General features: G+C 48.6%; 1 protein-coding gene across 2 annotated transcripts; it reads right to left on the minus strand.

The window, feature by feature from the left end:
- Window positions 1-232: 232 nt before the first annotated feature.
- On the minus strand, window positions 233-24599 carry SMPDL3B (sphingomyelin phosphodiesterase acid like 3B; the record flags this gene model as incomplete). Of its 2 annotated transcripts, XM_082657603.1 has the most annotated exons (8): window positions 233-906; window positions 3181-3314; window positions 3394-3574; window positions 4711-4883; window positions 5908-6051; window positions 11050-11147; window positions 13778-14010; window positions 24558-24599. In XM_082657603.1, the coding sequence occupies 8 exons, from the start codon at window positions 24597-24599 to the stop codon at window positions 541-543; spliced, it is 1371 nt and encodes a 456-aa protein (XP_082513729.1). In that variant the 3' UTR covers window positions 233-540. The 2 variants fall into 2 exon arrangements, with proteins under 2 accessions (XP_082513729.1, XP_082513730.1); XM_082657604.1 differs by lacking the exons at window positions 11050-11147; window positions 13778-14010; window positions 24558-24599 and having other exon boundaries at window positions 4711-4908; window positions 5908-6003.
- Between the last annotated feature and the right edge of the window lie 578 nt (window positions 24600-25177).

Consider the following 25177-nt stretch of genomic DNA (forward strand, 5'->3'; position numbering starts at 1 on the left):
ACATTTGAGGCTCCTGGAGACCCAAAACGGCGAATCTGGCCCGGAGATTAGCGCCCAGGCTAGAACTGCGATGTCTCACGTCTGCATTGTTGCAAAACAAAACAACAGAACGCCAAGGCCCGTTCCGATCCCTGACTGAGGGACTTTGCTAAGTTTGCCTCCGAGTCCGGGCCGTGTGCCAGGGGAGACAGAGGGCACTGAATCAACCAGGCGCATCTTCCTGGCAGCTCATTTTACTCGGATTATCCGAATAGGAGGAGGGGGATTCAATAAGTGGGCAAGGGAGTTACTTTAAACATGATTTACAAATTAATAACAGAACATGCACGACGAGCATTGTGTTTGGGATAAAACATGAAACTTGAAAGAAATGTGCTTCTGGTGGGGCCCTTGGGGCTTCATTTCCTGATCGGCTGTCCCGTCCCAGTTCATTCTGCGGAGGCCGGGGAAAGGGTGGAAAGTCCAGCTCTCGGGGGTGATGCTCTCCCCATTTTACCAGGAGGAAGGCGAGCCAAGCCAATCAGCGGGCGGCGCCCAAGGTCACGGCACAAGCAGCGTGCGCAGGCCCAGCAGCGCCAACAGCAGGAGTGCGAGGCGGGGCGCGGGCGCGACGCCGGGGGCGCGCAGGCAGGCGGCATACCCGTCGAAGGCCACTTCGCGCAGCGCGCACACGTGCTCAGTTTGGCAGGCCTCGTCGCAGGCCAGCGTGTCGTAACTGACCGAGTTGTAAACGTAGTAGCGCTGCAGCGCGTCCTGGTCGCTGGCGATGCGGCCCAGCGCCGCGTGCATAGAGCGGGCGCCTGCGTCGGGCACGCCGTAGGCCCTGGTCACCCGGTACTCGAGCTTCCAGCGCGGTGCCCCCAGCGCGTTCGCCTGGCTCAGGTTCAAGAAGTAGGTCTCCATGTCCTGCAGAGGGGGCGCGCGAGGCGGCCCGGCTGTGAGCAGCTGTCCGCTTCCGCCCCCAATCCTCCACCTTGCATTTGCCCCCAGATTCTAATAGCTATAATCCTGACCGCTCTTAGTTATTGAGCATTTACTAGTTGCCGGGTATGCTTGGCAGACATCCTCTGATTGAATCTGATGAGGTAACTGTGCTTATTGTCCCCATTTCACAGATGAGGAAACTGAGTCCTAAAGAGGTTAATTCCCTTGGCCAGGGTCCCACAGGTGGCTGAGGCAGGATTGGAACCCAGCTTGTTTACCCCATAGCCTGTGCATTTTCTGTTCTAGCAAGCTCCCGGGTACGCAGAAGATTGTCAGTAAATATTTGCAGAAAGACTGGATAAAATGCAATATAAAAGCAGTGGGGTGGAGTGCCTGGCTGAATTGTGCTTTGAAGGGGGCTTGGGCTACACCCAAGAACCTGAGTACTCAGGTGCATTTTCAGGACTAGAATCTGGAAGGGTTTATCTGTGCAACACTTTCCACCTAAATTTGCAGATCTGCTTTAGGTCAGGAGAGGTGGGGTAAGAGGAGCTGCCGTGGATGGATGGCAATCTCTTGCTAGGCACCTTACATTATTTCATTTAGTCTTCCCCGAACCCTGTGGTCTGAGTGCCCGTGTGGACAATGGACCACACTCTTAAAAATCCTCAGACCTCTTCTCCATATACATTCACTCTAGAGTCGAGGACCCAGGTTAACTCATGCAGTCCCTGGTTTTAAATGTCCTTTCTCAACACCCAGATTAAATCTCTGTACCCACCACTTTCTGGAACTCCAACATGAATACACAGCTGCCTCTTCCCTCAGCATTTTCACCTGGATGCCACTTAGACATCCCAAAGTTAACAGGAAAGCCAGGCTTCTGATCTTCCTCCAAAATCTGCTTCTCCTGCAGTGAGCCCGTTTCGGTAAATGGCAACCTCATCCTTCCAGGTGCTCTGGCCAAAGCCTTGGAGCCCTCGTTGCCTCCTCGCGTTCTCTTCCACCCTTCATCCAATCCACCAGCAAATCCTGTCTGCTCTGCCTTCAAAATACATCCAGGATCTGGCTCTCCTCACCACCCACGGGTGCCACCCTGGCCCACACCACCATCACCTCTCAGTGGCTGTGGTCACCTCCTAACTGATCCCCCTGTGTCTGCCCTTGCCCCCTACAGCCTGTTCTCCACCCAGCAGAATGGTGGTTTTCTAAAATTCCAGAGTCGTCCTCATGGCCTACATTACCTGACGCCCCATCCGCTCGCGACCTCTGCCATGGCCTCGTGGACCTCCGTGCTCCTCCCCTAACACACCAAGCACATTCCCACCCTGGGCCCCTGGCGTGCTCTTCCTGCCCCATCCGCAGACGCTCCCACGGCTCACTCCCTGAAGTTACTCAGAATTCAAATGTCACCCTATCAGTGACACTTCCCTGCCCCATCTAACACCACACACATATACATGTACCCCGTAAGTGTCACCACCTGCCTCCTCACCCTGTTTTCTTTTCTCCTTAGCACTTATTTCATGCCACACTTAACTTTATGTGTTTGTTTATTGTCTGTCAGCTCCAGGAGAGCAGTGACTTTTGTTTGCTTATGTATCTCCTGAGCTTAGCACGGGGCCTGGCACATGGCAGAGGCTTAACACGTTCTGTTGAATACATTAAGGAATAATATTTCTTTGTCATTTCAGTAATCACAAGCACATCCCAGGAGGTGTGGGATTGCTCATTGAGTTAGGGGCCTGCTTAGCTGCAGCGTAGTCAGTGTAGAGAAGACCTGGCAGTGGGCCTGAGGTCACACTGTGAGAGACCTTGAATACCAGGCCAAGGAGAGTCACACTGTGAGAGACCTTGAATACCAGGCCAAAGAGATCCAACTTATCTTGGGAGCACTGGGGAGCCACTGAAGGTTTTTGAGCAGGAAAGAGACAAGAAGTGCTTTAGAAAGATTAATCCCCCCCTTAGCTGTACCAGATGAGCTACAGCAGGGCAGTGCTGGAGGCGGGGAGAACAAGTAGGGGGCCTTGACAATGATCCAGGGCAAAGGGCAATTTGGAGAATTGACCTGACTTGGTGGCAGGATTTGGAGGTAGAGCCAGGGTTCTTCTGATCCTGAGCTCTCAAAGGGTGGAAGTAACTTGACCTTCCTGAGTCTCAGGGGTCAGTAGAGGGTGGATCAGCTAGGGAAGGCAGTGGTGTTATCAGGTCCCTCCTCCCTCCTCCTCTGGCCCCAGCAGACCCAAGGCTCCTGACCTGCAGGCTCAGTGTGTCTCGGTCGTATTCAAACAGCCGGATGGCTGGATTGTTGGCTCCGTTGGCCACTCCAGGTAACGTGGTTTTCCATGGGGTGACCCCAGGTGTAAGGAACATGACACTGATGGGGACACCTTTCAAGAGAGAGTGGAGCTGAGAGGCTGGCGAGGGAAAGAGGGCGTTGGTCTGGCCGTGGCCCTCCAGGTTGGGTACCTGCATCATCATAGAACATCCGAAAGCTGTCGGTGTGGTGGTGCCCGAAGAACTGCCCTGCAATGACTCGATGATGCTTCCGGACCACTTTAAGGTACTGCTGGTTGGGGCCCTCCCGGAACCACGCTTTGTTCCGCGTCTTCTCAAAGAACCCAGGGGGCACATGGCCGATAATGTACACCTACGAGGAAGGGGTGCCCAGCAGGGGCTCAGAGACCCCTTCCACAACGCTTCATCTCTACCTCTCACAACCTGCCCGTCTCCCCAGAGGCAAGCAGATGGGCTCAAAGGTACCTTCTCCCCCACCCCTCTCCCAGGTGATCCGGCATCTCCCTGTACCCAGAAATGAATGTGCCACATGCTTCCCTCCCGCTGTGCCTTTACCCATCCTATGCCTGCCACCTGGAGCGCCCTTCTCATTTTCACTTCTGTAAATGCTACTCATGCTTCAAAACCCAGCTCAAAGGATACGTCCTCCTGAAACGTTTCTGATCCTTCAGAGACAAGTCTTCTCTTCTTGGAGCGCTCAGGCACTGTAACCAAACCTTCCTTGCATGGTTGTGTAGCATATGCTGTGTGGTAATGTGTGTTCACGTCTTACATTCCTCGAGTCTCTCAGCTAACAATGCCTGGGCCCTTGGTCCCCGTTGCAAGAGGTAGAATGGGGGGCGGGGGCAGTGGTAGGAAGGGCAGTTAAGAGCATGAGCTTTGGAGCCAAGCTGCAGCTGGACACCAGCTGTGTGTCACCTCTCTGAGTTTCAGTTTTCTCATCGGGAAGGACACCTGACTGGTGGAGATATGAGAGTTAAATGAGACCATCCACGTAAAGCACTTAGCAACGTATCTGATGCATCGTGAGGGCGAAAGCACTGGCCATGAGATCCTGCTGGGATGCGCTGGTCAGAGCAGGGACTCAGGCAAATGAGACACAGGGTCAGTCATCGGGGACCTGCTAGCCCAGCAGACTAGACGGACACACCTCAAGGGCAGGGCATCCCCTTGAGGTCTAGCCCATGGTGTGGCTGCAGCTGTGCTGGCCTTGGATTCTGGAGACTGGGGTTCTAGTCTAGACCCCACCACTTATTGTGTGACTTGAGACTGTCACTGCCCACCAGGAGCCTCACATCTGCAATGGACTCCAGGGTCCCAGCCTCACAGGCTGTTGTGAGGATGGAAGCAGCCCTCTCAGGTGCCAAGCTGATGAAGGACCCTCTGGGATGTGGGCATCTCAAGTGAGTGGGTGAGTCTGTGCTAAAGTGGGGGACTTGTACGGGAAGAGACCCCAGGGAGGGAAGAGGAGGAGTGGGGAGCCCTTACCATTTCCCCAGCTCGGGACGCATTGGTCAGCACATCGTCCAGCCACTGGAACTGCTGGCCAGGGTCGGCCATGCCGGCCGTCTGCTCGTTGTTGCTATAGTACAGATTGGTGTTGAGGACCACGATTCGCCCAGCCGCACTTGGCCCCGGCAGTTTCTCAGAATAGAAGGCACCTAGGACATCACAGCCAGGAGGAATCTGAAGGGGTCTCCAGCCTCCGAACAGACACACCTCTGTCCCCCTCCACTTCACTCCCCCACCTCCTCCTTCCCTTGCGTCCTCCCTTCCCATCTTTCCCATAGGAGTGGCATCGTGGGTAAGACCAAAGGCTCTGGAGCCAGGCTGCCTGGGTTCAAGTCCTGGCTCTATCACTTCTAGCTGTACAACTTGGGAAAGTTCCTTAACCTCTCTATGCCTCAGTTTCCTCCTCCGTATAATGGGAATAACATGGAGGTGTGTTTGCCCCTCCAGATCCACTGTCAACCCTTCTCCACTCAGCTCTCTGCCCCAGGAGCTGTGGGTTAAATCCATGGGCTTCTGTGCTGTGAGCTTCTGGTTGGGTTTGACCAGTGGGGAGCCCCAACAGCAAGGGACTGAGGAAAGGAAGGAGAGGAGGTCAGGTCACTTTGCGATACTGTGTCTCCAAACCAGTGATTCTCAATCTGGTGATTTTGTCCCCAAGGGAACACTTGGCAATGTCCAAAGACATTTTTGGTTTTCACACCTGGAGGTGTTACTAGCAACTAGTGGATAGAGGCCAGGGATGCGCACCCTACAATGTACAAGACAGCCCCCCAACAAAGAATTATCCAGCCCCAAATGTCAACAGTGGCAAGAGAAACCTGGCCTGAACTGAAGGCCACTGCCCCTACCTGGGATTGTTGTAAGGAGTCTAGCAGTGTGCTGAGGGCAGTTCCGGGCACACAGGAAATGCTCAGTGAATATTCTCTTATGATCCTCACTAGTGCTGTAGAGTTAAGAACAGGGGCGTTGGAATCAGCCCTGGATCCTACTCCCAAGTCTGCCTCCTCTAAGCTGGGTGACCTTGGCCAAGTGACTTGGTATGTTCAAGCCTCAGTCTCCTTATCTGTAAAATGGGGATAAAATCAGTCCCTATTTCATGGGGATGTTGTGAAGATGAAATTAGATCAGACCTTGGCATAAAGTGCTCCTTACAGTAGCAAATGGTGTTAGTACCTTCTTTGAAGAGAGCGAAGGATTCGTAACTGAGCCAGGGTCGCCACAGCTCTGCTACCCGATTGTAGATATTGTTGCTTCCAGCCGGGAACTGGTTTTTGGGGTGAAAGTCATGATTTCCCAAAGCTGCATAGACTTTAGTATCTGGGAGGAAAAAGAAATATATAAGAATATATATGCAAAAGTGCTTAGTGGAGTTAGTTTCAGCCACTGGCTATCAGAGCTAATAGGGAAGAGCTATAGCACAGATAAGGAAAAATACAGAGCCAAGCAGAAAACCACATTACAGAATCTGGCAGAACTTGGCTCAGATCTGGGAAGGAAGAGCAGTGAGTTCTCTAACTCCATTCCCAGCAGAAAGTTCCGTGGTCAGAAATGAAGCATGAGATGAGGAGGAGAAAGCTAGATCCAAATAACCTTTAGATCCGTGATCAGCCACTTGGTCATTTAGTGTGCCTTGTTCTTGTCAATTCCAGATCCATCTTACTGTCAGGGAAGGGGTCTGCTGCACCCTGGAAGGCCTTGGGAGTTTCACTCATTCATGAATCAACAAATATTTATTGAGCACCTAGTACGTGCAAACGTGTAGACCTGGGCCCCCAGACCCAGGCCCAGAGGCCTGGCAGTGCAATAGGGTTGATAGGCATTGAGTAATGGCTGTCGCAAAAAGGGAAGAGCCACTTGCTGTGGGAGTGTATAACAGGGGTGGGAGTGGGGGTCAGGAGAGCCTCCCTGAGGATGTGGCCTGTGAATGAACCCAGGAGGGAGAGGGGAGCCTGTCAGACTCATTTCTTCCTTGTGAGTAGCCTCACTCCTGCTTTTATTTTATATCTGTGTCTGGCATGTAGTAGTTGCTCAATAAATATTGAAGAGTAAACAAAAACTCCTCTGAGCTCAAGGCAGGGCCTTGCCCTTATATGAGCTTGGCTTACCCCAGGGAGTGAACTTGAACCAATGAGGAAGCCTGGCGCCTCCAATTCCTACTTGAAAAAATGATTCTAACAAACCCTTTACCCTGTATAGCCTACAAGAGCTGGAAATGCTAAGCTCTGCCAAAGGAGGAGGCCGTAGAATTCCCATGAGGAATTATTCACAAAGCCAGAAGTCATGGCTGTGACTGCCTGAAAGAAAACCTCACCTCTCTAACATAGATGGAGGCAGCCATAAGAATTCATTTAAGGACTTCCCTGGTGGCACAGTGGTTAAGAATCCGCCTGCCAATGCAGGGGACATGGGTTCAAGCCCTTGTCTGGGAAGATCCCACATGCCGCGGAGCAACTAGGCCCGTGCACAACTACTGAGCCTGCACTCTAGAGCCCACAAGCCACAACTACTGAGCCTGCATGCCTAGAGCCTGTGCTCTGCCACAAGAGAAGCCACCGCAATGAGAAGCCTGCGCACTGCCATGAGCCCCACCCCCTCACTGCAACTAGAGAAAGCCTGCGCGCAGCAACGAAGACCCAATGCAGCCAAAAATGAATAAATAAACAACAGAATTAAATACAGCTCTGATATTTATTTTAAAAAAAAAAAGAATTCATTTAAGAGAAAACACAAATCCCTGGCATCCCAAAGGCAGATGAGAAGGGAGGTTATCTCTCCCGGTTTATAAGCAGATAAGGTGGGAGGTGCCCAGAGACATAAGAGAAGCCATTTTTGGCCTAAGCCATTTTGGGATCTGAGCCTGGCTACAATGCTTGCCCTTGAACAGATCTCAGTAACAATGATCTTAAGGGAACAAAACAACAAACTACTGTTATCAGGCAAGAGAAGTAACAAGGGCAAAGATAATAAATCAGTTGTAAAGACTCCCAGTTCTGTTTCAATGGTCAAGATTAGCCTGAAGCACTGTCTTGAGCTGTTTGGCAGAATTTAAACCCCCTCAACCATGAGATCAACTGGAACCTAAGGAATGATGATACTGACCTTTGCTGACCCTTGTGACTTCAATCAACTAAAGCTCGGACTCTGTCAACCTTTGCCCCAATTCTAAGTTGCATTCTCCTGCTCAAGCCCCTTCATGAATATGCATATATTCTTAGCTTAAAGCTTCCCCAGTTTTGCTGTTCAAGGACACACGGATTTGGAAAGATCCCTGGTTTTCTCCTTACTTGTTGCAAGTAATCAATCCTTCCTTCTCCTGATCTTTGGCTTGGTTGTGTCTTTTGGCTTGACACCCACCAAGAGGCAAACCCAGTTTTGGGGTAACAGGTTTTTGCCACTTCCATGTGTCGGGCACTGTTAGAAGATCCTTACAAGCCTAAGCTCCATGAGGGCATGACCTGGCATCTTGTTCACGGCCACATCCCCTACCCCTAGCGTGCTGTCTCACCCGTAGAGGACACTCAAGTATTTGTTGACTGACTAAATGAATGTATGGATTACCTTATTTAATCCTCATAACAACCCTTTGGTCAGGTACCATTATTTTCCTCATTTTGCACAGGGAGAACACTGAGTGTCCAGAGGATGGCCCAGCTAGAGCGTGGCAGGACCTGAATTGGGACCTGGACCAGTTTGCCTTGCACACCTGTGTTTACCATCGGTGGAAAGACAGGGACCAGTGTTCACAGTGACTCTGATGGGGGGGACACAGGTGCACGTGGCAGGAAGAACTCATGACATGGAACCAAAAGCTCAAATTTCAGTCCCTTCCTCTTCTCCAACAAGTTGCTTCAGCTCATTTATCTCTATGATAGGGAGTGTTCTGCTTGACCTGTGTTGCTACCATTCTCAAATAAGATAATGCCTCATTTCACCTCTTCCAATGTGTTCATATTTTAACATCTCTATAAGTGGGATATGTCTTACCATTGAGGCCATGAGAAAGTTCTGTGTCATACTTTAATGGACAGCAATTTTTTTTTCTTTTTTTTCTTTTGGCCACGCCATGCAACTTAAAGGATCTTAGTTCCCCAACCAGGGATTGAACCCGCGCCCCCTGCAGTGAAAGGTCTGAGTCCTAACCACTGGACCACCAGGGAATTCCCCGGAGAGCATTTTTTTTCTTAGCAATACATAAAATAATGAAACATCTTACAGCCAATGGTATCTTGGATTTAGGAAATTCAATAAATGTGCAAGCATGTTATAAACTGTAAAATCTTATTTACACTTGTATGTTAAGTCATAGTAATAAAGCATTTTCTTATCCATTATTTCACTTTTATTCCTGAAGCCCCATGTGGAGCAGAGAAAAGAGTGCTCAGTGTTGGATCTGAGTTTGAATCCCTCCCTAGGAACTGACTAGCTTTGAGCCATAGGTTCCTTATCTATACACTGGGGGTAATGATACCTATTGTTGCCATGGGGGAGAGTGTCCTGGTTTGAACCTAGTAGCGACTTCTGCTGGAAGAAGAACTAGCCCAAGCATATCTGGGTTGGGTTGGGTTGGGTTGAGTTACATAGACTAGAGGCATCAAGGCAACTTCTTTGCACAAACTGATTTACGTTGAGGGAAGGAGGTGTCAGAAATGAGGTTGCCTCGGGGACAGATGTGGGATAGTAACAGCAGCTCGGGGGCCCCTCCTGGAGTGGCAGTAGGAGTGATAGGTAAGAGATGTCCTCAAACCAGGATCTGCATCCTCAACCTTGCCTGTTTCCTTACCCCAAGGCTCACATTTGTCATCAGTAAAAACGTGAGACAGCTCCACTCTCCATGCGTCTCCTGAGTCTCGTTCCTGACAGCGAATGAGCTGAGACATATAATATTCTTAGAGGAGTGCCTGACACTTAGCCCTTGATACATGGATACATATAGTGGTTCTTGCCGCTGCTATTACTTATTTTTATTATCATTATTTCATATCTGGGTCCTGGGGACCCATGACCAAGACCTTTAGAGGAAGCAGCTGTGCTGGAACCCAAAGGAGATTGGGGGATGGGGGGGGATCCTAGGAGTCTGCTTTCACAGGTGTCCAGCTGGCGGGCTGAGAGCCTGATTCAGCCCCCAGGACCTTGTGTTTGGCACAGTCTGATTAAAGCCATTTTCAAGGGCCATTAGATGGAGCACCCAGGCTACGTTCTCCCTGTCAAGTCCCGTGGGGCTGCTATCATAATCACTCATAGTCCTGGCCTGCTCTCCCACGCTCTGAAGGCCTTGGATTGCACCACGAAACAGCACTTTGGCTGGAAATCAGCATCTCCCCAAAGTCCCAGCAGCTGGGACGGTTTAAAGGCAGTAGATAGCAATTCCAGAGCCACAGCAGGACGCAAGGGCTGTGTGTGAGCACACGTGAGACTCACCCAGGGAAGATGCCTAAATATAACAGTAAATGCCTTGAGAAGGGGCTGTGAGTCTGGTGTTAAACTGTCAGGACAGAAGCCAGTGAAATGTCATGCATTTCCATTATTAAAAAAGAAACAACAGGCTCAAAATGGAGTTACTTGTGCTAAGTCCCAGGTCAGCAAACCAAGTTAGGTATTAACCAAGTTAATACCTAACCTAACTGAAGTTTCAGCCTCTCCCAAGAATGTGACCTTTAAACAGTCAATCTGGAATTACCTGGTCAGCACTAGTGAGGAAATCTGCCTGATAGACACCACCCCTTCCCCTAAATGAAGGTAACCTTGCCTGAAACAATCCACTTTTTGCTAGAATCTTCCTTTTTCCACCGCCTTCTGTTTATAAAACCTTCCATTCGTACAGCTCCTTGGAGTGCCTTTCTTTTTTTTTTTTCTTTTTTTTCTTTTTGGCCACACTGCACAGGATGCGGAATCTTAGTTCCCCGACCAGGGATCGAACCCACGCCCCATGCAGTGGAAGCGCAGAGTCTTAACCACTGGACCGCCAGGGAAGTTCCTGGAGCTCCTTTCTATTTGCTAGATGGGACGTTGCCTGATTCGTGATTGTTGAATACAGCCAAATAGATCTTCAGATTTACTCAGTTGAATTTGGTTTTTTAACACCATTAACAGGATTCTATGTGTATCCACAGGCCGACAAACTCTCATGTTCCTTACAGGGTTGTTGGAAGGTAAGACACAATCGCTGTGAAGTGCCTGGCCTGGGACTTGGCCAGCAGCCATCGTTGTCCACGGGTGAAGGTCGTTCCTCTGTATCTTGCTGCCATTGTCGTCCCACTGTGCCAGGCACCGCCTGGGCATCAGGGAGTGCTGTGGGGACCTGGGGCACAGTCTTACCTGGAAAGGCCTCTCTGATGAGCTTGGTCAGGTTCTCCACAATTTGCAGCACGGCCTCCTCTCCCAGGTTCTCGTTGGGCACGTGGGGCGTGTCATCGCTGCAAAACACCGCCGGGCAGCTCGGGAAGTGGCACAAGGAAAAGAAGGGACGGCTCTACCACAAGAAAAGAGACTGGAGAACTGAGCCTCAGACAGCTACTGAAGGGGAATGACCGGGCTGGAGTTGGGAGTCACGTGGGACAAAGTCCAAACCCAGGCTCTGCCATTGACCGGCTGTGAGTCCCTGGGCTGGTTGTTTAACCTCTCTGAGCTTCTATTAGCTCATCTATAAAATAGGGACAATAATGGTATCTACACACAGAGTATTTATGGGACTTCAATAAAGGGGGAAAAACATATATATAAAGTGTAGTAGCTGCTAGGTTGCAGTTAACATGGTCTTGAGAGGGAAGCTCTGGGTTTCCAGTCTCATCTGCAAGCCCCTGGGGAGCTTGGGATGAAGAAGCCATGTCTGAGTTCTGAGCTTCCCCAAGGCTTCAGAATATAGAATTCAGATCTACTCTGGTAGGTCGAGGACCTACCCCAGGACCATTTAATCCCCCACGTTTGACAGACCTAAATTCCTGGATCAACCTTAGAAAGATGCAGCAAGGTGGGGGATGAAGTGGGCAAGGAGGTTTGCGGGGTGCTAAGAGCCCTCACAGCTAAAGCCTGAGGACTCTGCTGGACCGACGGGGCGAGGCAGCTGCTGCCCAGAGACTCCCCAGGGAAGTTAATTAGCTGAATCGCCCTGAGACCGCTACTGGCAGCCCACACTGGCTCACCTTGTGCTGGGTACTTTCTGTGTATTGTACCCTTATCCACTAATTTGTTCTTCATAATAACCCTACAACATAGGTTCTATTGTTAGTGCCATTTGACAGACAAAGGAGCCAAGGCACAGAAAGGTGAAGGATCCTGCCTAATGTGTACACCTAGACAGTGGTGGAGTCAGAGTTTGAACCAGTCAGCCTGGCTCCAGAGTCTGTGCTCACATCCATTACATCCTACTGTGACTCTGATTCCCTCATTAGGGCAGTAAGAGGGGCCTTTTAGCCCCGTCCTCCCTGGGGACAGGCCAGGAATACGAAGATAGAACAAAATTCCTTTTTTTTTTTTCTAGTTTGGAGCATTTAATTCTGTGTGATAGAAAACACATCCAATTTCTACAGGTTATCCCTCAGGGGACTGCAAAAACACATCCAATTTCTACAGGTTATCCCTCAGGGGACTGCAAAAACACATCCAATTTCTACAGGTTATCCCTCAGGGGACTGCAAAAACACATCCAATTTCTACAGGTTATCCCCCAAGGGACTGCAATTCTCCCGGAGAGGTCCAATTTCTTAGAAATTGAAGAATTATGAAGGGTCCTAGAGGTCCTCTTGTCCAATGCCATACACCTCTGCAAGTCCCAGAGATTTCCCAGAAAAATCATGCTTCTGTTAAAGGGTCATCAGTTTCCCAGAGGGATCAAATCTGTTAGAACGTTACGCATTTCTCCAAGGGCCCCTCCTCAGACAGCAGGAGGCCAGGGTCGTGGCCTAAATCTCACTCTCTCCTTAGATGGATTCCTGAGCCCAGGGAAGCCAGAGCTGCCCAGGCCTCTCCTGAGACACTGTCACGTTTCTTAGGTGTCCAGCCTTGCCCCTCCCCCTGCTGACCACATAGTCCATCTGAGGGTCATTCCGATCGCTCCCATGTCACACTGAGGGACAGCTGGGGACGCCATGGGTTTGATCCCGCCTTCCCTACAGAAGTGTCCATAGAGGCTGGAGGAGGACACAAGCAGCCCGAGCTCCTGCCAGCGCTCCTCACCCGCTCCCTGGTTCACCGCTTCCTGCAGGAAGTCCTCCCCAATCCCGCCAGAGGGAGTCAGGTGCCCTGGGAAGCTCCCGCATCCACCCGGTGACCCTCTCTCGTCGCTGGGGTATAACGGTCAGTGGCCTTGTCTGTGTCGCCCGGGAGACCACGAGCTCCCTGAAGGAGGGTCCAGGTCCCTATCACCTCTGTTCCCCCCGTCTCCTGGGGGTGAGCACAAGACAGGCTGACCTACCAAGGGAGGGAGGGAAGGAGCGAATGAGTGAAGGAAGGACCTCGAGTGCTGAGGGAACTCAGAGGACTTCCAGCAGCATTCATGGATGAGCAGCAGGAATGGCATCTCTGTGGCTGAGCTGAAATCACCCCTCAAGCTCTCTCCGCACAGAGTAGCGCTCTGACCAGTGAGGATCCCCAGGGCCAGGCAGCCGGGGTTGGCCTGCAGCTGACCAGGACATTTGGTCCCAATGCTGGCTCACCTTCAGCCCTTCTACCTTCTCCCCTCCCTGTATTTGGACCTCTGGGGCTTGCAGTCCCCAAACCCCGCTGGGAGTGGCACCAGTGTTCAGCGACCCCCACGCCCACCCCCAACTAAAAATCTTGGAGTTCCCCACATGCCCAGACATGCCATGACCGTGTCCCCAGCCTCAGTGAGAGCCATATTCTGCTGAGGCCGTAAGACAAAAGATCAAGGGCACAGACCCTGGAATCAGCCAGGCCCAGGCTCCCCTGGACAAGCTTTGAGCTTCAAGTTCATCCTCTCCGCAACAGGGCTGGTGAGGACTAAGGGAGATGGTGTGGGGAAGGTGCCAGGCAGGCAGGGGGCACAGGCGGTGGCCCGGGGAAAGGTAGCTGTGGTGACAGCTCTCACCCAGTCCAGAGGATGAAATCTGGCTGTGGCTCGATCTCCTTCATGGTGTAGATAGAGGAGTTGATGAGGATCCAGGGAGAATCGCAGAGGTAGTTGCCCCAGGGGCCCGCATTGGGCACCGGCTGGGAGCCAGCGGATGGGCACACCTGGAGGGGGTCTTCAGACACCTTGTAGTCCGGGTCAAGGTGCAGGTCAGAGACGTGCCAGAACTTCCCTGCAGAGGCAAGGAGTCCCTGCTCAGTGCAGGTCTCTCCCCGAGCCTGGATGTGGAGGGAGTCAAGGGAACCCTGGGCTGGGGGAAGGGAGCTTGCACAGGTAAAAGGAAGTTTTCTCCGAACCCAGGGCCTGGTTTTGCCCAGGGAGGCCCTGAGCAGAGCAGAAAACAGGCTTGGCTCTGTCCCTGACCTCTCACCTTTGACAAGGCCCTTTCTATCTCCCCACCTCAGTGTCCCCAGCAGCAGCATGAGAGATGGACTGCGTGACCCTCAAGAATTCTTTGGGGGACTTCCCTGGTGGCACAGCGGTTAAGAATCCACCTGCCAGTGCAGGGGACACGGGTTCGAGCCCCGGTCCGGGAAGATCCCACATGCCGTGGAGCAACTAAGCCCGTGTGCCACAGCTACTGAGCCTGCGCTCTAGTGCCCCTGTGCCACAACTACTGAGCCCACGTGCCACAACTACTGAAGCCCGCGCGCCTAAAGCCCGTGCTCCACAGCAAGAGAAGCCACCGTAACGAGAGGCCTGTGCACCGCAATGAAGAGTAGCCCCCGCTCGCCGCAATTAAAAAGAAAGGCCGCACGCAAGCCATAAATTAATTAATTAATTAATTAAAAAGACAAAGAAAAGAATGGCAGAGAGAGCCAGAGATCCAGGCAGGGGCTCCACCTCAGGCTGCAGTGCCCTCATTGTGGAGTCTGATCACAGCTCCCTCCTCTGCTGCTTTGCCCAACCCCACCCACCCGCTCTCCTCACAGGGCCTCTTTCCTGGCTCTCTGCCACCTTCCCCAGTCCTCCCCAGGTCATCGCATGGCTGCTTTCTCCTCTTTATTCAGGCCTCAGCTCGAAGGTCACCTCCTCAGAGAAGCCCCCCCGACTACCTTTGCTCAAGTTCCACTTCCTCCCACCCTTCTGGTCACTAGCTATGTGACTCCCCCAGTTTTATTTTCTTCAGAGCACTCTCACATATGAACTTATCTTGTTGGCTTGCTTGTCAGCCATCTTCCCCTTCTTTAGTGTCAGTCCCATGAGGGCATAAAGCCTGTCTTGTTCATCCCTGTGTCCTCAGCACCCAGAAGAGTGCCTGGGATGTGGAAGATGCCCATATAGTTGATGAATGAGCAAGGCTGTGGGGAGGATGATTGGACTGGTAAGCACTCAAAGAATGTTAGCCAGGTGCCCTTCACATGCTCATCTCATTTCATCCTTGCAACCATTCTGTGAGGTGGGATTCTATTGCCCATTTCACAGATGAGGAAACTGAGGCTCAAACCCAACCTCTCTGACTGCAAAGCTGAGACACAGTGTTGACTCAGAGCCCCCAGAAGGCTTTTATAATACATCTATGTTACCCATAAAAGATGGGAGCCACAGGCTTCTATGGAGTTGGTCACAGAATGTGAGGAATTAAGCTCTAATTATCATGTCATGGAGAAGAGGATGGGCACCTCCTGGAGAGGGAGGCAGGTTATCGGGTTTCTAATCCAGGCTCTCTGGGCAAGCCAGCTGGCCTGAGGGTGTTTGACGTCTGCCCTCAGAATTTGATGCTTGTTGTGAGCATCAAATAAGACAGTGAACAAGAAAGAGCTAGTCCAGAAGACTCTCAACACACCACTGTCCCTGGCAATTACCTCCAGGGCCAGGAGTGAGACTGGGAGGGTGTGGGGAGTTGGGCACTTTAACACTTTATCCTTTGGACCAGAGCTTCTCAAACATTACCATGCAGTTGCCTCACCTGGGGAATCTCATGAAAATTAAGATGCTTTCTATATTCATACTGCTTGGATATTTTACAGTAAGAAAGTATTCATATAATCTTTGAGTTTTAAGAAAAGGTATACCAATCTTAGCTGTCATTGTTATTCATTAATTATTAAGACTATGAATAAATTTAGCATCAGATCCAGTGAGAAGTTGAGGGCACAGACCTGGGTTGGAATTCCAGCTCCAGTGCCCACTAGCTGGGTGAACTTACTCTGTGCCTGTTTCCTCATCTGTAAAATGGGGACAACAGCGCCCCCCAGCTTTTATGGTTATTGTGAGGTTTAAAATGAGAGAATATGAGAATATGCATAAGCACTCAGCAAAGCCAAGCAGCAGTTACTTTGAATTTGGTCCCTGGGGTGTCCTGAAAGTCCCCTTTCACCATGGAAGGGAGAAGGGACCAGGGGAGTGGCTGTGTCCTTCCCCTGCCTGCCCCAGCGTCCCCTCAGCTGCTGTCCTCTGCAGGAAAGTGCAGGTCTGGGGCCAGGACATTTGAAACAGAACAATGTGAAAACAGATCCTGTCCCCTCCTGGCTGGTCCTCCTTGAGTGGAGGACCAGTGGCACAGCACACCCTCTAGTTTTAATTCTGAGAGCTCAGCTCTGCTCCCTGTGCCTGGGCAGGCAAAAGTCTCCTGGCCCTCCTCCTTCTTCACCAAAGGAGTCATCAGGCCCACCTTGTACACTGGGGACAACAGATACAGGGCCCAGGGCCTAATAGTTTTGTAAGACTCATGGAAATGTCTGAGGCCTGAAAAAGAGTGCATTGCTTCCGAAGTTCAGAAAAAAACAAAAAAAACTATGGTATCGAAACCAACAATCCATTTCAAATGCAATATTAAAAATCATATATATATATATATATAAAAAATCATAGATAATGTGAGATACTTTTACAATGATTCACGATGGGGTGGAGGAGACTTGCAAAAATCATTCCTAAAGTCTAATAAGGTCTTTTTTTAAATTAATTAATTTATTTTTGACTGCATTGGGTCTTCGTTGCTGCACACAGGCTTTCTCTAGTTGCGGCGAGCGGGGCTACTCTTCGTTGCATTGTGCAGGTTTCTCATTGCAGTGGCTTCTCTTGTTGCAGAGAATGGGCTCTAGGCTCACGGGCTCAGTAGTTGTGACTTGCTGGCTCTAGAATCCCCACGGTTTTATGCAAAGCAGGGATGACCGCTATCTGATTTGGTGTCTCAAAGGTCTGCACTCCAGGAAGAGACTCGGATTCTGAAAAATCTTACAGGTGCTGTGGAATTCTTTTTAAATTTAATTCCATTTTTAGATTATAGACGTATACATTCCCGAAAGTTTGGAGAAAAGAGAAAAAGAAAATAGTACCTATAAAACCCACCATCCCAAGAGGACCCATCAAAGGGCATGACGGATAAAGTGGCTGAGTACAAACTTGGTCTTGCCACTTCCCAGCTGCGGGATCTTGGGCGGGTGTTGTGTCCCCTCTGAGTCTCATTTTCCTCATCTGCAAAATGGATATAATGGTAATATTTCTTTTTCTTTTTCTTTTTTTTTTTTTTGCGGTACGCGGGCCTCTTACTGTTGTGGCCTCTCCCGTTGCGGAGCACAGGCTCCGGACGTGCAGGCTCAGCGGCCATGGCTCACGGGCCCAGCCGCTCCGCGGCATGTGGGATCTTCCCGGACCGGGGCACGAACCCGTGTCCCCTGCGTCGGCAGGCGGACTCTCAACCACTGCGCCACCAGGGAAGCCCTGATATAATGGTAATAGTACCTACTTTACAGGGACTATAAAAATCAAAGGAGGTCTTTTCATTTCATTTTTCAAATAGGTTTTAAAGGGACAACATATGTCAAGCACCAAGCACAAGCATGGCATATCGTAAGTGCTCAGAAAATAAATGTTAGCACTTCTTGGCTATTTTCCTTACTGTTGTTTGTGTGATTTTATTTATTTAATTTATTTATTTATCTATTTATTTATTTGGTTGCACTGGGTCTTAGTTGCGGCTCACTGGCTCCTTAGTTGCAGCATGTGGTCTCCTTAGTTGTGGCACACAGGCTCCTTAGTTGTGGCATGTGAATTCTTAGTTGCGGCATGTGAACTCTTAGTTGTGGCATGTGGGGTCTAGTTCCCTGACCAGGGATCAAACCTGGGCCCCCTGAATTGGGAGCACGGAGTCTTATCTACTGTGCCACCAGGGAAGTCCCTCTTTGTGTGTTTTTATATAACATTATTTTATAAACAGATTGAAGATGTACAGCCGGGGTTCATGTCCAGACTCAGACACTTACCTAGATGTGTGACCTTGAGTGAGTTATTTAACTTCTCTAAGGCTCAGTTTCCTTGCTGATAATCCCTACTTCACAAGGCTGTTGTGAGGATATCATGTAAAAATTTTAGCAGCGCCTGCCACATAGTAAGTACTTAATAAATGTTACTTAATATTTTCAATTTATGGTATTATCTTGAAACTTTTCTGTCTGGTGGTTTTACCATAATCTATTCAGCTATTCTATTGCTGTTAGCATTTTCCGTTATTATAAACAACACTGCAATAAACATCTTAGTGCTTTGGTTGCAGGGGAGATTCTTTTTAACCACTAAGACCCTGGGCTTGGGAAGGGGGTGCCTGCTGGCATTTGGATTTCTAAGAAAACATATTAAAAAGTGAAAGAGTGAGGGGGTGGAGATACTTTCAATCATTCTTAAGTCTCCAGTCAGACTGGCAGGTCCCTGAGTCCCCCAGAGGGGAACAGGGTCTCTGTGTCCAAGTAGATGGAGGACGGCCACTCTTGACCTTCTCCCAAGCAGTCACCCTCCCAGGGAATGACACACCCTCCCAGGGCATGTCCCAAATCAAACCGCCCTCCCCTCCTCCCACATCTTAGCAAATGACAACCTCGTCCTTCCAGCTGCTGATACAAAAACCTTGGAGTCACCTCTGAGTCTTCCTTCTCTCACACCCTCCGTCAGCAAGTCTTTTTTTTTTATTATTTTATTTATTTTTGGTCGCGTTGGTTCTTCGTTGCTACACACAAGCTTTCTCTAGTTGTGGCGAGCGGGGGCTACTCTTTGTTGCGGTGCCCGGGCTTCTCATGTTGCAGAACACGGGCTCAAGGCACACGGGCTTCAGTAGTTGTGGCACTTGGGCTCAGTAGCTGTGGCTCGTAGGTGCTAGAGCGCAGGCTCAGTAGTTGTGGCTCACGGGCTTAGTTGCTCCACGGCATGTGGGATCTTCCTGGACCAGGGCTCGAACCCGTGTCCCCGGCATTGGCAGGTGGATTCTTAACCACTGCGCCACCAGGGAAGTCCTGTCAGCAAGTCTTGTCCTGAGTCAGACCATCTCCCAGCAACCCTCCTCTCCCTGGATGATGGCAGTAGCCTCGTCACTGGTTTTGCTCTTTCTCCTTTACCAGGATGAGCAGTCATCCTAGTTTGCCCAGGACTGAGGGACTGCCAAGGCCGCCCAACTTTAAGTGCTAAAACCAGGAAAGTCTCAGGCAAACTGAGATCACTTGCTCACCCTACCTTTACCCCATCACAGGCGCTTCTCCGTACAATAGCCCAAGGGTCCTTTTAAACTCACACAAGTCAGATCACACCACAGTTCTGTCCCAAACCCTCTAAGGATGTCCCATTTCACTCTGAGTTCTTAAAATTGTCTATAGGTTTGTACATGAGCTGCCACCAGCCCCACCCCCACCTCTGTAACCCCTGACACCCCTCCCCACACCCTCCCCATCCTCTCTGCTCCAGCCAGCTGGCCTCAGGCTCTCTCTCACACACATCGCCTGTGCGTCCCGCTCAGGGCCCGTGCACTTTCCATCCTATCCTGATGGAATGTTCTTCTCCTGGACGTCCACATGGTTCTCTCCTTTGCTGCCTTGAATCTCTGATCAAATGTCACTTTATTCGACAGCTCTTCTCTGGCTATCCCTTAAGTATCTCCCCCTGCCTTCCCCTCCACTCCTTTATTCTGCTTTATTATTCTCCATAACACTTGTTATTTCCTGGAATATGTATTTCTTTGTTCATGTGTCTTTCAGAGGTTTCTCCGGAGGTGAAGGAATGCTTCACCAGGTCTGGGACTTTTGTTTATTTCTGCCACGTCCCTGGTTCCTAGAATAGTGCATGACATATTTTTTGGTTTAAAATCATTCTTTTATTGCCAGGACATTCTTTTTCTTGTGTCTTGATTTATTGTTGTTGTTTGTTTGCTTGTTTGTTTTGTTTTCTTTTTTAATAACTATAAATTCAAGCTTAGGAAAACTTGTCTTTTTCTTGAAAAACAACAAATTTTTTGTGTTTTTTTTTTAATTTATTATTTATTTATTTATTTATTGGCTGCGTCAGGTCTTAGTTGAGGCATGCCGGATCTTTGGTTGCGGCGCGCAGGCTTCTCTCTAGTTGTGGCGTGCAGTTTTTTCTTTCTCTAGTTGTGGCAGGCAGGCTCCAGGGCACATGGGCTCTGTAGTTTGCTGCACGCGGGCTTCTGTAGTTGAGGCGCGGGAGCTCAATAGTTGTGGCGCGCGGGTTTAGTTGCCCTGCAGCATGTGGGGTCTTAGTTCCCTGACCAGGGATCAAACCTGCATTCCCTGCATTGGAAGGCGGATTCTTTACCACTGGACCACCAGGGAAGTCCCAAACAATGACGTTTTTATATCATTTGCTAACCTGATCTCGTTATTTTTTGTTTTTAACATCTTTATTGGCATATAATTGCTTTACAATGTTGTGTTAGTTGCTGCTCTATAACAAAGTGAATCAGCTATATGTGTACATATATCTCCATATCCCCTCGCTCTTGCATCTCCCTCCCACCCTCCCTATCCCACCCCACTAGGTGGTCACAAAGCACAGAGCTGATCTCCCTGTGCTATGCGGCTGCTTCCCACTAGCTATCTATTTTACATTTGGTAGTGTATGTATGTCCACGCCACTCTGTCACTTCATCCCAGCTTACCTTTCCCCCTCCCCATGTCCACAAGTCCATTCTCTACATCTGCGTCCTTATTCCTGTCCTGCTCCTAGGTTCTTCAGAACCTTTTTTTTTTCTTTTAGATTCCATATATATGTGTTAGCATATGGTATTTGTTTTTCTCCTTCTGACTTACTTTACTCTGTATGATAGTCTCTAGGTCCATCCACCTCACCACAAATAACTCGATTTTGTTTCTTTTCATGGCTGAGTAATATTCCATTGTATATATGTGCCACATCTTCTTTATCCATTCATCTGTCGATGGATTCTTAGGTTGCTTCCACATCCTGGCTATTGTAAGTAGTGCTACAATGAACATTGTGGTACCTCTCTCTCTCTCTCTTTTTTTTTTTCTGCAGTACGCAGGCCTCTCACTATTGTGGCCTCTCCCTTTGTGGAGCACAGGCTCCGGACGCGCAGGCCCAGAGGCCATGGCCCACAGGCCCAGCCGCTCTGCGGCACGTGGGATCCTCCTGGACCGGGGCACGAACCTGCATCCCCTGCATCGGTAGGCGGACCCCCAACCACTACGCCACCAGGGAAGTCCCAATCTCTTTTTGAATTATGGTTTTCTCAGGATATATGCCCAGTAGTGGGATTGTTGGGTCATATGGTAGTTCTATTTTTAGTTTTTTGAGGAACCTCCATACTGTTCTCCATAGTGGCTGTATTAATTTACATTCCCACCAACAATGCAAGAGGGTTCCCTTTTCTCCACACCTTCTCCAGCACTTGTTGTTTTTAGATTTTTTGATGATGCCCATTCTGACCAGTGTGAGTTGATACGTCATTGTGGTTTTGACTTGCATTTCTCTAATGATTAGTGATGTTGAGCATACTTTCATGTGTTTGTTGGCAACCTGTATATCTTCTTTGGAGAAATGTCTATTTAGGTCTTCTGCCCATTTTTGAATTGGGTTGTTTGTTCTTTGAATATTGAGCTGCATGAGCTGCTTGTATATTTTGGAGATTAATCCTTAGTCAGTTCCTTTGTTTGCAAATATTTTCTCCCATTCTGAGGGTTGTCTTTTCGGCTTGTTTATGGTTTCTTATGCTGTGAAAAAGCTTTGAAGTTTCATTAGGTCCCATATGTTTATTTTTGTTTTTATTTACATTTCTCAAGGAGGGGGGTCAAAAAGGATCTTGCTGTGATTTATGTCATAGAGTGTTCTGCCTATGTTTTCCTCTAAGAGTTTTATAGTGTCTGACCTTACATTTAGGTCTTTAATCCATTTTCAGTTTATTTTTGTGTATGGTGTTAAGGAGTGTTCTAATTTCACTTTTACATGAAGCAGTCCACTTTTCCCGGCACCGCTTATTGAAGAGGCTGTCTTTTCTCCATCATATATTCTTGCCTCTTTTGTCAAAGATAAGGTGACCATATGTGTGTGGGTTTATCTCTGGGATTTCTATCCTGTTCCATTGATCTATATTTCTGTTTTTGTGCCAGTACCATACTGTCTTGATCACTGTAGCTTTGTAGTATGGTCTCAAGTCAGGGAGTCTGATTCCTCCAGCTCCGTTTTTCTTTCTCAAGATTGCTTTGGCTATTTGGGATCTTTTGTGTTTCCATACAAATTGTGAAATTTTTTGTTCTAGTTCTGTGAAAATTGCCATTGGTAGTTTGATAGTGATTGCATTGAATCTGTAAATTGCTTTGGGTAGTATAGTCATTTTCACAATGTTGATTCTTCCAATCCAAGAACATGGTATATCTCTCCATCTGTTTGTATCATCTTTAATTTCTTTCATCAGTATCTTATAGTTTTCTGCATACAGGTCTTTTGTCTCCTTGAGTAAGTTTATTCCTAGGTATTTTATTCTTTTTGTTGCAATGGTAAATGGGAGTGTTTCCTTAATTTCTCTTTCAGATTTTTCATCATTAGTATATAGGAATGCAAGAGATTGTGCATTAATTTTGTATCCTGCTACTTTACCACATTCATTGATTAGCTCTAATAGTTTTCTTGTAGCATATTTAGGATTCTCTATGTATAGTATCATGTCATCTGCAAATAGTGACAGTTTTACTTCTTCTTTTCTGATTTGGATTCCTTTTATTTCTTTTTCTTCTCTGATTGCTGTGGCTAAAAATTCCAAACTATGTTGAATAATAGTGGTGAGAGTGGGCAACCTTGTCTTGTTCCTGATTTTAGAGGAAATGCTTTCAGTTTTTCACCATTGAGAAGGATGTTGGATGTGGGTTTGTCATATATGACGTTTATTATATTGAGGTAAGTTCCCTCTATCCTACCTTCTGGAGGGTTTTTATCATAAATAGGTGTTGAATTTTGTCGAAAGCTTTTTCTGCATCTATTCAGATGATCATATGGTTTTTCTCCTTCAGTTTGTTAATATGGTTTAACACATTGATCGTTTTGCGCATAGTGAAGAATCCTTGCATCCCTGGGATAAATCCCACTTGATCATGGTGTATGATCCTTTTAATGTGCTGTTGGATTCTGTTTGCTAGTATTTTGTTGAGGATTTTTGCATCTATGTTCATCAGTGATACTGCCCTGTAGTTTTCTTTTTTGTGTGGCATCTTTGTCTGTTTTTGGTATCAGGGTGATGGTGGCCTCATAGAATGAGTTTGGGAGTGTTTCTCCCTCTGCTATATTTTGGAAGAGTTTGAGAAGGATAGGTGTTAGCTCTTCTCTAAATGTTTGATAGAACTCGCCTGTGAAGCCATCTGGTCCTGGGCTTTTGTTTATTGGAAGATTTTTAATCACAGTTTCAATTTCAGTGCTTGTGATTGGTCTTTTAATATTTTCTATTTCTTCCTGGTTCAGTCTTGGAAGGTTGTGTTTTTCTAAGAATTTGTCCATTTTTTCCAGGTTGTCCATTTTATTGACATATAGTTGCTTGTAGTAATCTCTCATGATCCTTTGTATTTCTGCAGTGTCAGTTGTTACTTCTCCTTTTTCATTTCTAATTCTATTGATTTGAGTCTTCTCCTTTTTTTTCTTGATGAGTCTGGCTAACTGATTTTGTTTTAAGAGAGAGATAGGAGTTATCTTGCAAGGGTAAAGTTTATACCATGAACGATGTAGGTCAAAGTCTGGTGGTATTAAGACCTACATTGTTGCCAAAATTATAATCTGCCGGTGGCATTTGCAGAAAAGAAGCCCTTGCAAATTTCTAAACAAGAGTAAACTCTGTTAGGAAATTCTAAAGTGTTTTACAGGTCAAAAAGGGAATGAGGGGACTTCCCTGGTGGTGCAGTGGTTAAGACTCTGCACTCCCAATGCAGGGGGCCTGGGGTTCGACCCCTGGTCAGAGAACTAGATCCCACATGCATGCTGCAACTAAGAGTTCACATGCCACAACTAAGGAGCCAGCATGCTGCAACAAAGGAAGCCTGAGAGCTGCAACTAAGGAGCCCACCTGCCACAACTAAGACCCAGCATAAATAAATAAATAAATTTTTTTTTTTAAAAAAAGGGAATGAGGTTAGTAAAATGCCTCAACAGAGTTTGAATAAAATACTAGATTTGAGAGCTACTCAACCAATATTTTTTGAATGAATTCTTGAACCTTCCTGCCGCCTTCTACCTCTACCAGCTGGCTGGCTCTTACGTACCCACACCTCTGAACAATGTCAATGTCCCTCCTGTGGCCAGTTGTCACCCCCACTTAAAATCTCAGGCTCAAACAGCACCTCCACCACCCACTAACTCTCTCACCCAGTCTCCCCAGCCTAGCTCCCTGCCTTGCTAGTTTTATCAGCATTTTCAGCTTTCTGTGAACAGTTTCCAGCAGCCCTAGACCCTGAGTTCATAGTACCAAACAGAGAGATCACAGGCATTCTCAGTGCCTACCTTGTCCAGCCTTGGTGACTCCCCAGTGGGCCAGGAAAATCAGCAGCTCGGGCAGCCTCATCCTGGGGACACGTCTCATGGGAGCCATTGGGTTCTCCCGGAGCAAGTGTTCAAGCCACAGGCTTCCCAACTAAGTGTTGGTGGCCACGTGCCAGAGCAGAATTCCTGTCCTGTCGCTGAGTGTCCCAGACACTGGAGGCCTTTGTCTCCTCTGGCTTTTCTTCCTTTGCCCGGCAGGGTGTGAGCAGGGTTTGCCCAAAGAGCTGTACCTGCCAGGACTTTGGACTCTCAAGTAGGAAGCAGCACCAGTCCTGCCAGTTCCTCAAAGAATGTTGGTACAGCCAGCAACTGGATTCTCCAAGAGACTCACTCAACCCCAGTCAATGACAGGCAAATAACTACTTTTGAAGCTTTCATGTTGCCCACCCCAGCAGAACAAACATACCGTATAAAATGTCAGGCCTCTGCCATCAAAGGAACATAACTGCTTGTTGGAGATTGAGATGCTTGACCACAAATGAATCAAGACTAAGAGTCATCTGCTCATTTATGCCGGAAACCATGTCCCATGGAGATAGAGGGGACCCCAGGCCACCCTGCCCTCAAGAGGGAGAAGTAAGCCACTGGACTGCCGTTCAT

The sequence above is a fragment of the Grampus griseus genome (assembly GCF_964374135.1).
Source record: "Grampus griseus genome assembly, chromosome: 1".
In the NCBI taxonomy this organism is placed as follows: Eukaryota; Metazoa; Chordata; class Mammalia; order Artiodactyla; family Delphinidae; genus Grampus; species Grampus griseus.